Source organism: Haliotis rubra, unplaced genomic scaffold (genome assembly GCF_003918875.1).
Source record: "Haliotis rubra isolate DU_JTF1 unplaced genomic scaffold, ASM391887v1 Scf4, whole genome shotgun sequence".
NCBI lineage: Eukaryota > Metazoa > Mollusca > Gastropoda > Lepetellida > Haliotidae > Haliotis > Haliotis rubra.
In genome coordinates, this window is record NW_025767079.1 from 1424840 (window position 1) to 1443572 (window position 18733).

Consider the following 18733-nt stretch of genomic DNA (forward strand, 5'->3'; position numbering starts at 1 on the left):
CACTTAATCATATAAACACAGTAAAGCCTGCCATGTAGTACCTTATCCCTATTCCTCTTTTTTCAATAGCTTAATAACCTGTATACAGACAGATGGATACATATACTGTCATCAAGTTGGAGGTTTTAAGTTGGTCACTGGTCACGAGGGGGACATGGGTTGATGTACCCTCGATGTTTGTTTATGTTCCGAAGTGCGAAGGGCGAGGGGAACATAAACAAATATCGAGGGTACATCAACCCATGGGCCCCGAGGGACCGGTAAAACAACGTATTTATCTTACCGAACACCTTAATGTTAATTTTGAATTGTTTGAACCACGGGTACAAATCCTTTTGTTGCCATCGCTAGATTTTGCTGACAAGAAAAACGGATTTAGAGTTATCTCCCTTCCATCGATTTCCATTCGCAAAACATCGGTAATTTCCGTACATCATACGTGATTCAATGTTATTCGAGATATAGAATTACTACCACGAAGTACCAAATGAGTAGCCATTGACTCGCGGGGTACATTGAAAAAATAGAAGAGCCAATCAGAAAGCGACATTTATGTGTGAGGTAAGATAAAAGTTCATGTACCCTCTATGTTTGTTTATGTTCCCTGAAACAAACATAGAGGGTACATCAACCCATGGGCCCCGGGGGACCAATGAACAACGTATTTATCTTACCGAACACCTCAGTGTTAATTTTGAACTGTTTGAAGCACGGGCATTGGACCATAATGAGTACCGGAGTTTGGCAAAAGCCCTACTAACTACTAACACGAAATACCGAACGAATTCCCACAGAAACCCCTGAACCCCCATTGGCTCCGCCAACAGCAAAAAGATAATCTTCAATGTGATCTTAAGTCATTTTCAAAAAGGTGTGGGGTCGAACCCCCTGAACACATCCCCTCTTCTGGATCCGCCACTGTTCTATATATTGTGTGCCGAGCTTCTACACCAGATTTTATATTTATCAGCATATATTTAAATATTCATAATTGTTTTCACATCTCATAATATATCTTAATGTCGCTAATCATTTGTACAATATAACCGACATCTTGTAAAGTACTAATTATTTTCATGTTAAGAAAACCGTTCTCCTGTACCACCGTGGGTGATTCCTTAGAATAAATGGACAGAATTGTAAGTGAGAGTAATCGTTTCTCGTTATTGATTGTTTTGGTGAGTGCCTTGGTGAACGTGTTAGTGAGAGTAATTACTCAAAGGAACCACAAACGCTGGTACACGAGTTACATTTTACACATAGTTATATAGAAATTACAGCAAGATGGCATACACAACATTCAGAAATCTTGACAGTTTTTTTCAGGACATGTATCTTATTATTCCCAACAAGTTGCTTATATTTTGACATGTTAGGCCATTTATAATAATAATCACTGATAAAAGAAGAACGTTCATTCGCCAATGCTTTACATCTAAATAAATAGTGGACTTCGTCGCCAATTTGTTGAGAGTTACACAATGTACAAAATCTCTTTTCACGAGGAATGTTCCAACAGCGACCCTGTTCTATAGGCAATTTGTGATTACTTGTTCTAAAATACAGTAAAGGTTTATAAATGCTATCTGGGAGTAATAAATATTTTTCAAAGCATGGTCTATCTTTAATAATGGAATAATAGAAACTTTTCGGGGAATCCCAAGTGACACTTCTCCAAGACTGCCAAAACTGGTCCTTTAAAGTTCGAACCACTTTTGCAGTTAACCATTCTTTTGAAAAAAGATGTAGATATTCAAAACAATGCGGGATACCACAAGTTTTGAAAATGTCTTTGATGTAATTTAACCAAGGATAAGAATAGCCATGTGTACGTTTACTAATCATGTAATTTAGCATAAATGAGGCAATTTTATTGGTAGGATGAGGACATGATAACTTGCACCAGTATGCTATAGCACGTTTATCTATTTGTATGGGTAACGGTTCTCTCCCAAATTGACCGTAAACCATATAGTTGGGAGTTGACATCCTCAGACCTGCCGCAAGCTTTAGGAATTTCAAGTGTACACGTTCAATTAGTGTTCTCAAAATCCCAGATTTCACAACCGTAAAGTAAGACCGGAAGAACAGAGAAGACAATCCAAAGGTAAACGTAAATTTCTCGCTCGTTTTAATAAAGACATTGAGGCTTTATTACCCATATCTGCAGCGTGTTTGATAGCGGTAATGTTATTCCTAGGTACTTAAAGGTATCAACAATTTCCAGGTGGCAATGATTATAGAGGAATTTGTTTGTATTTTTGCCCGCTGAACCCGATCCAAATATAAGTATTTTAGTTTTATCTGAGTTAACTTCAAGTTTCCAGAAATCACAATAACGTGAAAACCAATCAAGTGCAGTCTGCAGATGGTAGTTACTTTCGGCTAAAAGTACTGTGTCATCAGCATAAAGCGACACTAAAAGTTTAAGGTGTTAGTCAAGTGATCATTATCGTATTCCAGCTTCAAACCATCACACCGATTACAAGTTGGATATTCTTCAAGGTCATTAAGATACAATGAGAAAAGTAGAGGAGATAAATTTTCTCCTTGACGGACCCCCGATAGACATGGAAAGAAGCTTGACTTCATCTTATTTATCATAATACATGATTTAATCTCATAACACATATTTCGGATAAGATTAAATATTTTACCTTTCACCCCACAGCGTAATAGTTTTGTTCAAAGTCCAGCCCGCCACACCTTGTCAAAAGCCTTAGAGAAATCGATGAAAGCACAATATAACGTCTTGTGTCTATTTTGCAGCGAAGTAATAAGACTCTGTATAATAAAAACATTATCTGCTGTTGAAAATCCTTTGCGAAAGCCCGATTGCGAATGGGAAATGATTTCAAAGTTTTCACAGAATTTGGTCAGTCGTTCATGGAGAATGGAAGTACATAGCTTGCCGAAACAGCTAAGTATCGAAATTGGACGGTATGAATTTGGATCATCGGCGTTTCCCTTTTTTCTTATATATTGGCTTAATAATACCTGTAAGCCATGCCTCGGGTAAAATAAGTCCAGTATTTAATATCAAATTGAAAAAGTCAGTATATACAGCTAATAATGAAGGCGATGATGCAATCAGGTATTCGTTTCGTATCATATCTAAGCCAGGTGTTTTGTTTTTCTTCAGTTCGTTTAAAGCCGACAGTACTTCATTCTCTGTAATAACTCCAACATCTAATAAAACCAATAATGTCTAGGTGACGCTTTAATATTGTCTCGAAAACTTTTTCTGAGAAAATGCACGTTATGCTTTACATATTTATTCATACACCGCTTATATTCCCTACTTTCTGTCACTTTTACTTCTTGATAATGCATTCTTTGCCCAAAACAACTGACGTCGCTTTTGTTTACAGTGAGGTCATTGTTGATTGTCTTGGTGTGCGTGGTTGCGATTGTTTGTACATGTTCATGTGTTTTGAGTGAGTATGTATGGTTTTACGCCGCTTTTAGCAATATTCCAGCAATATCACACCAGAGGACACCAGAAAAGGGCTCAACACATTGTACCCATGTGGGGAATCGAACCCGGGTCTTCGGCGTAAAGGACGAACGCTTTAACCACTAGGCTACCCCACCTCCCCACACGTGTTTGTATGCTTGTTGGTGAGTGTGTTAGTCAGTGAGTGAGTGAACCTATGCTTGTGTGTGTGTGTTATCGACCGTGATGGTGAGCGTGTTGGTGTACTTGAAGATACATGATACACCTGTCACAACTGTTTCTCAACGCCGGCTCATGGTCTTCAACAACTGACATGAAAAAGCTATTACTTTTACACTAATTTCTTAATTTGCATGACAACCCTCATGTTACAAAGCCATCGTATCCCAACTGCATAGATCGATGCTCATGATGTTGATCACTAGATTGTCTGGTCTAGACTCGATTATTTATAGACCGCCGCCAATAAGCTGGAATATTGCGGCGTTAAACAACAAACAAAAACAAATAACGATGTAGTGATAAATGGAACATGCAGCAACACTCGGATTTTGTCATAAACATAGCGTTATCGTTCTCATATCCAAGTCCTTTAGCCTTTTAATACAAACAGCTAAAGAAACTAATTCTCGGTTTTGATTTTTCTAAAGTCTCAAAATCTTGTTCCCCTGTCAAAATATTCAATGAAAGAGCTTCACGTTTCCACCTATGGGTTCAATATTCAATAAGTTTCAGTCAACTGGTCAACACGAGTCACATTCACACACGTGTCTTTGAGCAACCTTCTTTTTCTTTCACACTGAAATCTCAGGGAGATTAGCGGGGAAAGCAATCTGTCGTTGTAATCCTAGTCGGGACAACTAAGCATTGAGATGACAGTTTGCAAATATATTTCCTACCTTACACACATACCAGAAAAACTGTACTTAAATAAAAATATATATCCTTATACCGGATACACGCAAAGCATTTCTATTTTAGGAATAGAGCGGTTAGTTGCCCACTGCTCTGGCTGAGGGATTCAGTGACAATTCAAGTTTGTGATTCAGTTACAATTCAAGTTTGATTGTGCACAAAACTTGCTTCCAGACAGACTCTTTTCTTTCTTTTGGCCTGGCTACTGAGTAAGTAAATTGCTTTCAACGTTTTCAACGGCGTTTCATATTATATTAGTGTGTCAGCTGAAACAGACTTCCTTGTTTTGCATCACAGCGTACCTATCGCTAAGCCATGTGTGATATAGAACTTCAGGATATATCGGTAGATTATAAGTTCGTATTCAGTTCAATTGATAAATATTTCTTGCCTGTATATTTTCCCAGAAACAGGATAATGTTCACAAGATATTTTGAACACATGAAAGGAATACCTCTTGACTTTAATTAACCGTCCATAGATCACTGTTTCAGTGACCTAACCACCTGGTTTATTTATCTGCAGATGTTCAGGGGCTTCAGGCTGAATATTGTGTTGTATTCGCGACACACAGTGCAATCTTTCAGCTGTTTGAAGGCAACCTGTGAATAATCATGTCTTGATCCGGCAGATCTAGACCATTGACTGACAGGACTGTCACCTGGGAGGGTTGTTCCTTTTTTATGTGATATTACTGTCCTTCACATAAGTATTACATGAATAGATTTTGTCGGTTTTTTTCGAAAAATAATGACATATTATTTATATTCTAAAGGATTTTATGCTGTATAAATATGTCATCTGAGCTCTATAGCTGCATCACGTGATGCTTCTCTGTGTGGATAAAAGAGATTCCAATTGTGTTTGACAGGATGGGTTTGGCAGAGGACTTGGCACAGATACATCGTCAACAGTACCCTTCCAGAATGATCCTGCAAGTAGCACTACTCCTTGCTGGCCTGTCTGTTGCCACTGGAAGCATCTGTTGTCCACCTCAGCAATTCAGCGCGTTCCAGTATATCACCTTTGTCAACTCAAGGACCACGGCGAGTGTAAGTACAACCATGATTGTCACACACATGTATGTAACCACTGTTTCAGGCTTGTCACAGACTGAATGAAATGTGTGATATTAAAAAGCCTTCGCTGAAACAAAACAATATATAATTGCATGAAAATAATCTCTTCTCCAATTCTCTAAATGCAGGAGCGTTCGACAGTTCTGATGTAAATGTCAGTTAAACAATATAAACATGTTCTTGTTCCTAAAGCTTCTAATTGTCCGCCAAAGACACACAATTTTGGCGTAGGGATATAACGTTATATGTACACTCTTCATAATTATTTCGGAAATTAAATCAGGTTCCTAATTATTATTTTCCCACATGGGTACAATGTGTGAAACCATTTATGTCGTGAAATTGCTGGAATATTGCTAAAAGCGGCGTAAAACCATACTCACTCATTCACTCACTCGTTACTATTCTTCAATTCTTGATTGATTATTTTTGACATTACATCAGGTTATATATCACACATGAAATCAGAGACCTTCGCGATTCGTGCTCCCAGAGGACATGTTACCAGACTATTCCTATCAAAATTCTTTGACCAAAGTACAAAATCTAACTGATGTTTTCTGTTTTAGCACATACGGTAATCGATAGAACGATGAGTCTTCTTGTAGGTTTCTGAGACCATTGTGATGTCATCGATATGTGGCATCATCGGTCACCATGACATCACAATCAAATGGCATTATTATCATTCTCAGTGGCGCTGAAGCTTTTTCTTTTCGCTTTTAGCATCTTTATTTCGTCATGAGCCTACCCTATTGCAGCATTGTGCAGTACCACGTGGACTGGCGTATCAGATTATATTGTTTGCATGTAAAAATGTAAGCAAACAAATACGTTCCCTTAATTCCAGTTACTTTACGTCTTTGGTTCTGTATGAAATTGTCAAGGAGCTGTGCTCCTGAGAAGAAGGTCAATAGCCGGAAATGTGTTTTTAAAGTCAGGTTAACCAAGATGTAAGTACCAAAATGAAGAACTGAACATAAGCTTCCCAAAGGTACCAATACACATTTGATCCGTGAAGATGGTGGACACATGTCATCGTATCCCAGTTGCGTAAATGCTCTTGTTGTTGATCACATTATTGTCTGGTCCAGACAGGATTGTTTTCAAAAGTAATACAGTTGGAATATTGCTGGGTGCGGAGTTAAACAACCAAACAAACGAAAAAACATTTACAACCGGTTATGTACAATTCGTAAGGTGACACAAATGACGACAAACACAAAAGAAACATAACATAGATAGACCCGAAAGTACATGAAAAAAAGTTCCTATAATATCTTCAATACACGAATAAGCGAGTCTACACTTCCGAGATACCTTTCATCAATACAATGTATGCTGAATGTAAAGTAAAATGTATGGACAAGACATTGAAAAAGGATGAAAAATTAGAATCAAGATGCTGCGCTCTGCCGTGGGTGTCGGGTTTTACGCCGCTTTTAGCAATATTCCAGCAATATCATGCAACGTCATGCCTCAAACATCCATGTTTTAAGCAAACTTGGGAGAGCTGTATGAGACGGATAGATTAGGAGGCGTTGACCCTTTTTCGCGAACACCTTTTGTCAATCGTGATTTTCAGTGACATGTTCAATTTATATAGCTGGTTTGGCTTTCCACGCCCAACTGAATCTGTTTGGATAATTCTGTCTCTGGCGTTATTCATGTATGTCATGATGTAACGTTACCGGAACTTAACTGGTCAAGTGAGTGAGTGAGTTGGATTTTAAGCCGCTTTTAGCAATATTCCAGCAATATCACGGCGGAGGACACCAGAAATTCCCACATTGTGCACATGTGGGTAATCGTCACGCTTTAACCGCTAGGCTACCCCACCGCCCCGAGGTGTGCCAGCTATCGGACAGCTATGAGCTGTGGAGGTTATGTAGTCACTGAACCTAGAAGTGCCTTGTTTTGTGACAAGGTGACAACTAAATTTAGCTGAAAACGTCATCAAAACAATGTGCCCATAATTATCTATGTTGAGTTTTAACTACTCCATGCGAGAAAAATGGAAACAAAGGGGCAACTGTCTTAGGCGATATCCTGATGATAAATGAATGATGTCTATACATTAAAAAAATAACTGTCCTTTGCAATTATCGTCTTTGGGTATTTATTATACGAAAGTGATAAATGCAGTGTCTTAAACTGGAGACTGTTTATATTTTCCAACGCCTTTCCGCGCAGTATGTACTGATCACCACTGGGTGTAAAACAGTGAGTGAGTGAGTTTAGTTTTACGCCGCACTCAGCAATATTTCAGCTATGTGGCGGTGGTCTGTAAATAATCGAGTCTGGACCAGACAATCCAGGGATCAACAGCATGAGCATCGATCCGCGCAATTGGGAACCGATGACATGTGTCAAACCAAGTCAGCGATCCTGACCACCCAATCCCGTTAGTCGCCTCTTAGGACAAGCATAGTCGCCTTTTGTGGCAAGCATGGGTTGCTGAAGACCTATTATACCCCGGATCTTTCACGGGTCGGGTGTAAAACAGATATGAGATGTTGGTAATATTTTGATCTCTCCGGTGTGGAATATATTTGCACTCGTGTATCTTCAACGGGCAAATTATTTTGGACATAATTGCACTGAAGCTGATAAGCTTTACTTTTTGCATTCCACAGCAATGAAAATAATTTAAGAATGATCATGAATTTGGCTAATAAATATAAGTTTTTTCTCTTCTGTTTTCAAGTTTCTTAATTAGAAATATTATTACTATTTATCAGAAGTTCAAGCTGGATATTATATGTCAAATTAGGAAACGCAGCACAGGATAGCCTTCAGTTAATATGTCTTGCTCTGATAGATAAGGGGCGGTGGGGTAGCCTAGTGGTTAAAGCGTTGGCTCGTCACGCCGAAGACCCGGGTTCGAATCCCCACATGGGTACAATGTGTGAAGCCCATTTAACTGGTGTCCCCCGCCGTGATGTTGCTGGAATATTGCTAAAAGCGGCGTAAAACCAAACTCAGTCAGTCAGTCAGTCTGAGAGATAAACAATACTGATGTTTTAAACCTGAAGTGCATTTTTCGAAAGTAGCAACAACTTTTGAATATCAGTAATGCGGAAATGCATATGTTTTGTTAGTTAGAGGCACATTTATCTTGTTCGAGTTTGTTCGTGTTAGTTTGGGTTTTCAGCATCATGTTGGGGCTTTGTAGGAAAGTGATTAATGGTCTGCTTCTGATTCTGCAATTGCTTTATCATTTTGTCTCGGAGAATTTGAGATTTAAGAAATATTGTCTGAATTTACATCTTTCCAAACTGACAACTCAAAATATCCCCGAGTCATATTAGTGTATATTTCCAGGCTTTGCATTCCTTCGTCTACGACGGTACCAACCAAAGGTACCTCATCAGCAGCAACCGGAACGACAACAATTTCATAGGGACCACCAAAGTAATCTACGACTACAAGAAGGTAAGGATAACCTCCAAAATGCTTTACGACTGGATCCAGGATAAGTTGTCGTATGGTGTCTCAGTGGACTATGCAACATTCCTTTGTGTGTCAAAAATGATTTTTGCCTTTGAGCAGAACTTTTAATAATAATGATTTGTTTGCAGAAGCTTGGTTACAGTATCAATACAGAGTCGAAACTTTGTACAACATTCCCCGTTCAAGGACAATTCGAGGATCAGGAGAATGTCTGTGTTCCAAGTAAGTCATTGTTAAATATTTAGACAAATGTTTGAACGTTCTATCTCTCGATTGACTCCAAACAGAGTAGGTACCTAGTAACCTTTAAAAGTCCAGACGACTTATAACGGTCGGTGACTTTTACGGATCGAAATATTGATTGTGTGTCATTACGCTATCAACCACCGGTTTATCTGGTCAAGATTCAATCATTTACAGGCCTCTTCTGTATTGCTAGAAGACTGCTGACACATTCGTGATCACTCGAGTGCTAGCTAACAGCAGCTTAACGTGTATATCCGCTCAGAAACCTCTTACTTACAAAGAACTGCCCGCCCTTTTCTTTCTAACTGCTTGGTTCCAACACTCGCAAGATTTTGAAGTGGTTCTAGTTCTGGCCCCATAGGTAGAGTGAGTGAGTGAGCAAAAGTGAAAGCATAATGTTTTACGGCAGAGGTAAACTAGTGGTTGAAGTCAGCAGTGTATACACGTAAAAGAATCAGTTAACACAATCAACCAGTAAAGATCATGATGTTTCACATTCAAGTACATTGATAGGTTGTAAGATGTCAGCCCATTGCATGTGTTCACATAATAACTGTAAGGTAAAGCACACAATTGCTCCGTGCATAGAAAACTGTCGCACGCGGTCTTGTCGGTGTTTGCCTAACTGTTTTTAATCAGAAGTTGTGCTTAGGATATTCGCAAAGAGCGCTCCAAGGGACATAACTCTATGGGGTTCGCTTGAAATAATGTTCGACCGGTAGAGGGCGCGAGAGTCGATTTAATGCAACGTTGCATTAATTCATACGAACTTTTTAAATTTAATATTGCAATTTAAATACATTTTTTTTAAGAATAAAATATATGGGAGCTTCCCTGGGCACTGATAGTATTATTGAGAGGAATGCATTGTTTATTTCTAGAGAAGTGTGGTGTGATATAGTGCCATATAGGTTACAATCCAGATAAGGCTCCGCAGCCATGTTAGGGCGAGTTGTTATATTTAACAATGGGTGCATCTCTAACCATGTCCACAATATGTCATGAAGCGTTTATACAGAACAATCGCACATGTCATGCTTGTAATAATATAGTAAATATTTTCCTGCAGTGATTTGACAAACTAGACACTTTTCGGAGCATTTTTGGAATGTGTTACACCTTCTCCACACCTAATACGAAATAGTCGCATCCTATCTTAAAAAGTAACTTTTATCTCAGGTGGCGCTGTCTCTTTGGGCCCTCTCTTTTACGGCTACAATCGGAACAGGCTGAATGCTTTGTCGTACACCTACAAAACCACCGCCTTCGACGGCAGGCAACAGATCGTCGAGACTACCGTCACAAAAGACGGCTGCGTGCCAATCATCAGTACCACGACTACAGTCGGCGGCGAAGGTTGGTATGGGTGAGTGAGGGGGTGGAGTGCTTTTTTTTTTTGCTTTTTGGGTTTTTTTTGCTTTTGTTTTCCTTGTGACATTGTCGTAGCCGGTATGTATTTGGTAACCTTACATGAATACATAACCATGATTCGGGTGCAGAGTTTTTAGCTTTGCAAATAACATTATGTCGACCTTGGTCTCCCGATGTTAAATTTGTCATGATATTCACCTCTCGTGTGGAGTGACATGACTCGCTATTTCCACTATCATGCAGGGATACTTTTTCAAGAGATCGAGAAAAGAGAATATAAATAAAAAAAAAACCATACATATAGAATTTCAAACATTTCGTGGATTAGATGGTTATTTTTGTACAAACTCCCTTGTACATATTATATGTAAAAGAACGCTTAGTCTCTGAAAATAAATACTTTTGAAAGAAACAACTTATCAGATTTAATACCCAAAAGCAGCAACATTGAGATTTGAGATTAACTTGTTCATTAATCTAGACTTGCTTTATTTGGGCCTCTGCATTACATGTACAGAAAAGGGCCGGGCGGAAGGGAAAATAGGTGAGGTGAAATTGGGTTCAACGTCGTGCTTGAGAATATTTCGCTCAATGACGACGTGCATGCATGTTCAGTCACTCTACAGTACCCTTCCTTGAGGGTCTGGAGTTGAGTGAGTGAGTGATTTTGGTTTCACGCCGCTTTTAGCAATAGTCCAGCAATATCACGGCGGAGGACACCAGAAATGGACTTCACACATTGGGGGATTTAGTGCGTGACTGCGGTATTGGGTGAGTGGATGAATTTGCGAGCGATCGAACACGGTTTGAACTTAGCATCAGAAATGTCGCTGACTGTGAGCTGAATCTTTGAAAAGGGTAAGATTGTTAGGCTAGTTTGATCAGTATGTCTGTAGATTATGCTGTGTCAGCTCAATTTAGAAAGCGTGGGAGGATCTGTTGGCGTCTTCTCCTCGTTTTTCAGGATTTATCAGTTCCATGCTTAAAAGAAGGATGAATTTGTTTTGATGCCGGTTTTTTTAACATTCCTTCGAATAGACGACGGCGCCTCAGCGAATTTTGGACAGAGTTGGTGCAGTTTTCAATCAGCTTTGAACCGAGTTCTTTAGAATCAGCTCTTTATTACAATTCAAAAAAAATCTGCGTGCCGGAGCTTTTAATCCTCGGTACGAGAGAACGAATGAGTGAGTTTTACGTTTACGCCGCTTTTAGCAATATTCCCGCAATATTACGACGAGGGACACCAGAAGTGGGGAATCGAATCCGTGTCTTCGGCATGACGATCGAACGAGGCTTCATGAACAGAATATCTGTCTGAATTTCGACATCGAAGTCAAATGACCAGATCTGCATGGAAATTCAATGAAAGGCGATTGATAGCTGGGGGTATATAATTCATCCTTTCCTTTCGAGAGAAATTTTGAGGTTTTTGTTCGTTAAAATCGAAAATTCTGATGACAGAGACGTCAAGCCGAATTCTTTTCGAAAGAAAACTTTTAAGGGGTTGATAGGTCTTATGCAGAGTGAGATACTGTATTGCAGTAATTAGTGTAATTAGACTGTATCTGAACACCTATGCCATGGCACGTACGATTCATGCTAAATGAACATTAAACGGCGAACGAGTCTACACTGTGAAAAGCAAAAGAAACCACCGTTCTTGGTTAATGTTTGTTTTGGCAATGTTTTAATTCTACTTTGTGGGACTGAAATCTTTTTAAGTTCATTCACTTCTACTCTGACTTATGTTTTTCGGTTCTTTAATATTGTTTGGATTTGTTGAATTAATGCCTTTAATGACGGTAGGTATCTTTAGCAAATTCGAAAAGACCGAAAAGCATATAAAAGACCGACCAATCTAAAATCTGCAATATATTTCATGAGCTAGTATTCCATCTTCGAACTGGTCACTATTGTGAGAGGCCACAAAATGTCGGGGGGTCTCTCACGATGAATGTCAGCATAAACGGTGAGATAAACAACTGCCTGCCAACTGCCTCACCAACTGCCTGCCAACTGTGGGCCCGTAATATTCAGGTAACGCTGCTCAAATGTGTCATTACTCACTCCTACGTGGAACAACAAGGCAAAATTGCTGACTGTGAAATATATGCTTTCTCTCCAGGAGGAAACTCTCTTTACACTGTCGGCTACAACAACTTCTATCAAGGCCTCAGGGACGACACCTTCTTCGACATTCCGTCATATTGCTGAGCCCGATACCGTAAGCATATCGATATATATCATATTTTTATTTTGGAAAAGAGTGCAGTGCACTAAACAATAAGCTAAGATCTAATTATAATGAATAGAAAATCTCACCCAAGTGTCTTTTGATATCAATTATATCAACACGAGTTGATAAAGTTACAAATATTTTTACATTGATCAACGAGTGTTGATATATTTGATATCAGAAGACACGAGGGTGAGATTATATTTATCATCAAAACTCACTCTTCATAAGTTTTCAATGAAAAATGTAAATCTCTGAACACAGTTCTGCCATTAGACTTGCAGTGCAGTGATGTCATAGCATTGTGACGTCATCAAGTTCATGACGACATAGCATTGTCAGGGCAAAATCTACTGTCAAAACGGTATCTCCTAGGAGATATCGTTTGTTCTCACAAGAATATCTCCAGTGGAACACAGTTTTGGATTATGAACTAACATTTCACTCGGTCAAAATGAAATAACAACGATACACTCGAACATATAACAGTGAACAGTAAGGACTCACATTTCTCTCACTGACACAACCGTGAACATGGACATAAACTTTCACGTCATGACATAATCAGCATCTAACACCAGCTGTAATCCCGCACGTGCCTTTTGTTTATTTCGCAGTACTGTGCAGTGCATCAAATGCTAACCTATAACATAAAATCGAAATTTCACTCAATGGAACAGTCAACATCACCACCAGCCTTTCACTCACATGACGATATTTCACTCGGAGACACGACAATGAAATTAAAAGACTCATAGTTCTCTCACCATGAACACAAAAAGAGGAGTTTTTACTCAATGGCACATTCAACATCACTGCCAGCATTTTCACTCACATGACGATATTTCACTCAGAGACACGACAATGAAATTAAAAGACTCATTTTTCTCTCACCATGAACACAAAAAGAGAAGTTTCACTCAATGGCACATTCAACATCACTGCCAGCATTTTCACTCACATGACGATATTTCACTCGGAGACACGACAGAGAAATTAAAAGACTCATATTTCTCTCAACATAAACACAAAAAGAGAAGTTTCACTCAATGGCACATTCAACATCACTGCCAGCATTTTCACTCACATGACGATATTTCACTCGGAGACACGACAGAGAAATTAAAAGACTCATATTTCTCTCAACATGAACACAAAAAGAAGTTTCACTCAATGGCACATTCAACATCACTGCCAGCATTTTCACTCACATGACGATATTTCACTCGGAGACACGACAGAGAAATTAAAAGACTCATATTTCTCTCAACATGAACACAAAAAGAAGTTTCACTCAATGGCACATTCAACATCACTGCCAACATTTTCACTCGCATGACGATATTTCACTCGGAGACACGACAGTGAAATAAAAAGACTCTTATTTTTCTCATCATGAACACAAAAGAGAAGTTTCACTCAATGGCACATGCAACATCACTGCCAGCAATTTCACTCACATGACGATATGTCAATCTGAGACACGACAGTGAAATTAAAAGACTCATATTTCTCTCACCATGAACATAAAAAGACAAATGTCACTCAATGTCACACTCAACATCAACACCAGCTTTTCACTCAGTGCCACAGTCATCATTAAATACTATCCATGTACTCAATGGTACAACTTAACATACTGATATTTCAATACCACAATCAACGTTAAATACTATCTTTTTTCTTTTTTGAAAATTTAAAACTGACTTTTCACTCTCCATTACATACATTTCCACCCCATGACATGACAGTGAAATTGTATGGCTACAATGTTCCTTTACTTAAGTTAATCAGTATTTACATGATGATTCCACAACGTGTAATGACATTCATACAAAGAAACAGTAATTTCCAAATTCTATTTTATCGCTTTTGATAACATTTTCCTCAGTGAAAATAAAATAATATCGATTCACTCGAGGACACAAAGGTGCACTCTAAATATTCACATTTCCTTTACTGACACAACCGGCAAAAACTAACTTTCACTCAATCATACAGACAACATCAAACTACCGCCTTTCACTCAATGGCAGAGCTAACATCAGTTACTATCCATTTATTCCATGGCACAGTCAACATAAAATTCCAATCCTTCACTCGGTTAACATCAAATCCTGTCTTTTTACCCAACAGCACAACAGTGATTATCAAACGCTCATTGGTACATTCAACAATAAACATAGACTTTCCTCCCATTTACACGGCAGCAATCTGCCTACTGATTGTGTATCTTTACTTTATTCCATTAGTATTTACATTATTATCCTGCAACATGTAATGACACTCATAACGTATTTTTAATTATTTTGTTTCAAGAAGACGAGCTGCGTCGGGAAATTATAGCATGTGTATTTAGTTTAATTATTATCCTAAATGGGACATAACTTTAAAAAATACCGTTGGCCAAATATATGTGCTCTGCAATTACCCAAACATGTATATATTTTTCTTTCAGAACATTGCTGAAACGAAACAGGACCAGGATCTGTGTAAAAATGTGTATCTTGCAAGTTATTCATGACATAACAAATAAAAAGCATTTCAGAAAAAAAAGTGTATTTACGTTTTCGACATTGCTACACGTTGGCACGTCTAACATTTGAAGATTTAGCATTATATAGTTATTGTGCTTATATCCGTCCATATTGTTTTCGTTTGTCAACTTCGTCAATATTATATTTAGAGAATGGAGAGTTTTTTCCCCTTTCCTCCTTCCGACAAAACTATTCATTTGTCAAAATGCAATAGAGCAGATTTGTCCATTTTAAGTGAAAACTAACTGAAATGTTGTTTGAACAATGTAAGCTGTTTGAACATGGTCGTGGAGACCGACTCGAAAACATTATAACAAAACATGAAAAAATCGTGAACCAACAATGAGTAATAGTTACATGATCAACTTAGCCATGAGTAATAGTTACATGATCAACTAAGCCATGAGTAATAGTTACATGATCAACTAAGCCATGAGTAATATGATCAACTTAGCCATGAGTAATAGTTACATGATCAACTAAGCCATGAGTAATAGTTACATGATCAACTTAGCCATGCAAACACACTGACATTGTTGAAAAGAAGATGCATCAAATAATCATAAAGCAAGTTGATTTACAAATCAGCAAAGTTTGAGTGCCATGGGCAGGCTTTATGTTGGACATTTCGTCGCAGCAGTTGTACGAGTACTGCGCTGACGTCGTCAGACAATACATAGTCTGAGAGCCCATATGCTGTCTGTCTCCCAGCCCCTGAACCACATTATTTCCTTTCCGCCAAACCCTTTCTGCATTGCAAAACCTCCAGGCTAGCTGTTCTCGAAACGTTTGTAGTCCTACGAACTTCTTAAGCCCATTTTAAACACATTGGCTACGATCAATGTTAAGAATTCGTAGGGCTACGAACGTTTCGAGAATAAGGGCCTAGGTGAGGCAAGGTTCTTGATTTCCTCATTTTCTGAATTTCTGAGGTAACTGGGGTTCCTTTGCAATTTAAATGGAGTTGTTTGTTTGCATCAGCATTTCATGTATTCAGGGACTGTGGTCGATCTCAATTGATTGTCGTCCAGGTGAATCTTGCTGCCATACATTCCCGGGACCAACTTCAATCTACATGGCACTGGACTGACATTTCAACATGACGACATTGTTTCCCATACTACCCATATTTGAAGCCACTCCAATGACCTAAGAAGACAAGTGCGACAACAGATGAATCAAGAACAGGTCTTGCAAGACCTTGGGCAAGCATTCGTTGACAATGGCGACAGCTTCCGGTTTGGGTGTAGTGTTCTGACAGATTGTCCTGTCCATAAGTGTTGCCACGCACACTCACGCACGCGCCAGACTTTGGGTCATGGTTTCATGAAAGTATTCTAAATGCGAAATACGTCGTGCTGTTCCCCATTTTACTTATTTCTTCTTGGTGGAATATTAATACTGTTTTCCTTATTGTAATTCGTAATACACATTTCCCAAGTGAACGTTTATAAAGGATAAGAGCCTTAAAACTTAATATTTGTGTAAGGCTGTGTGAAATCTGACTGGATAAAAACAATGCCAGTTTGGAATTGAGACCCTAATTTCATTTTGGACATTTAGTCTGTGGAGTGTTAGTCAGAACTATATGGCAAATCGCTTGCGCCTGGTTACTGTTTTCAAATGAAAACATATCATGCATCTTTCAACTTAATCCCCCTTTTACAGTTCATATCATTTACTAATCAATACAAGCTAGGTCTACTCAGCAGGAACACTAATTAGGACTGTTCCGTTTCAGACATGGGTGTTGTCTTAATTAATCCCCTTCATTAGTGTCTAAGTTATGGCTGTCTAAGATATGGCTGTCTACGTTTTGGGAGATAACCTTTCTCCAATTTTGTAATGCTCACCTTCTTGGAAATGGTGGTGAGGTATACCCACAAACCAGAAATTCAGACCAAAAAAATTGAAACATTCTCAAGCCTACAAGTCTTCACAATTCCTCTTGGGATGACACTTTCTCTTTTAGGTTCAGATTCTAAAACTTTTAGGGGTTGAGTCTCATCCGGGATTCGAACCTACACTCTCAGAGCCAGGCACCTAATCGCCAACACACAAACTCAGCCATCTAACAGACAAAGATGGAGGTCTGACATCTGGTACCATTGTCACTCAAAGATATGACACGTGATGCATTCTTTTCTGTATTGATACAAGACAATAGGTTTATAGTTAAAATTGGCGGGTATTATACCATTACTTCGAGTTATCCATGGTTAAACTGCCATTTGTGGAAGAACAGCAACAGAATTCAGGGAGTCTACCTGCTTGCTGTATCTGTTAATTTCAATATCTTCTCCAGGTTTTTTTCCATATGCTTTTTTTATGTATGCATGTCTGTGTAGATTCTACATTTTTTTCAACACAAACCAATTGTATTGATTAATGAAAGTAGAAATAGTACACACAAAAGAGCACATTTCAAATGGGTGAGTTGGTTTGTACGCCGCTTTAAGCAATACTCCATCAATATCACGGCGGGGGAAACCAGGAAGGGGCATCACACATTGTCCCCAGGTGGGGAATCGAACCTGGGTCTTTTCGGTGACGAGCGAACGCTTAACCACTAGGATATCCCATCGACCCCACATTTTCAAAGAGGAGGATGGGATTAATTTATTGATGTTAGTACTTACAACATGGGTTTCGTTATTCGCCCAGTTCTATTCTTATGCCAACAAGTATACATCATTGTCTGTTATGTAAATATATGGGTGTCTTTGTGCTTTATTAGGCTCTTTTTTCAACAGGCAGTTAAGGGATATAGTCTTGCAGGTACAAGTCTTGATTCCACGGTACGTCTTGCGTGAAGCCTATATTGCAATACTGGTGGATGTTGTTGAACGTAGTATGAACCGGATGACACACTGACGCACTTAATTATCTGTATACAGGATCTACGATCATAACATATGTGGTGCTATCACATTCAGCTAATTATTCACAAACATCTGTTACATATGATATGTTTGATTGAGAAGGCTTGATACTTTCATTCTTTCTTAATGCAGCTAATGGTTAAAGCGTTGGCTCGTAAAGCCGAAGACCCGGGTTCGATTCCCACACAGAAACAATGTGTCAAATCCATTTCTGGTATCCCCCGCCGTGCCATTGCTGGAATATTGCTAAAAGTGCATACTCACTCACTCACTCCCATTGTGACATGCTATAGATTCTGGTTGTATCTTGCAGAATGTTCACAAATGCCTTTTAACAATAGTCAGTTTAATCAAGTGCCTGAGCTGCAAGCATCTTTGTTTATCATCAGTAGTAGTAGTAGTAGTAGTAGTAGTAGTAGTAGTAGTAGTAGTAGTAGTAGTAGTAAAAGGTTTAACAAAAACATCTGGGACCCGATCCGCAAAACGTTCGTAGCACAATGCCATTCGTAAGCCTATGATAAGAATAGAGTTATTAGAGACATGTTATATACAGGTTT

The 18733-nt window shown here is 38.7% G+C and overlaps 1 protein-coding gene across 1 annotated transcript; it reads left to right on the forward strand.

Annotated features, from left to right (window-relative positions):
* Positions 1-5298: 5298 nt before the first annotated feature.
* Positions 5299-15296, forward strand: LOC124287159 (ependymin-related protein 1-like). The gene is made up of 6 exons (XM_046723641.1): positions 5299-5424; positions 8776-8886; positions 9033-9126; positions 10330-10506; positions 12647-12745; positions 15216-15296. The coding sequence occupies exons 1-5, from the start codon at positions 5299-5301 to the stop codon at positions 12733-12735; spliced, it is 597 nt and encodes a 198-aa protein (XP_046579597.1). The 3' UTR covers positions 12736-12745; positions 15216-15296.
* The last annotated feature ends 3437 nt before the right edge of the window (positions 15297-18733 follow it).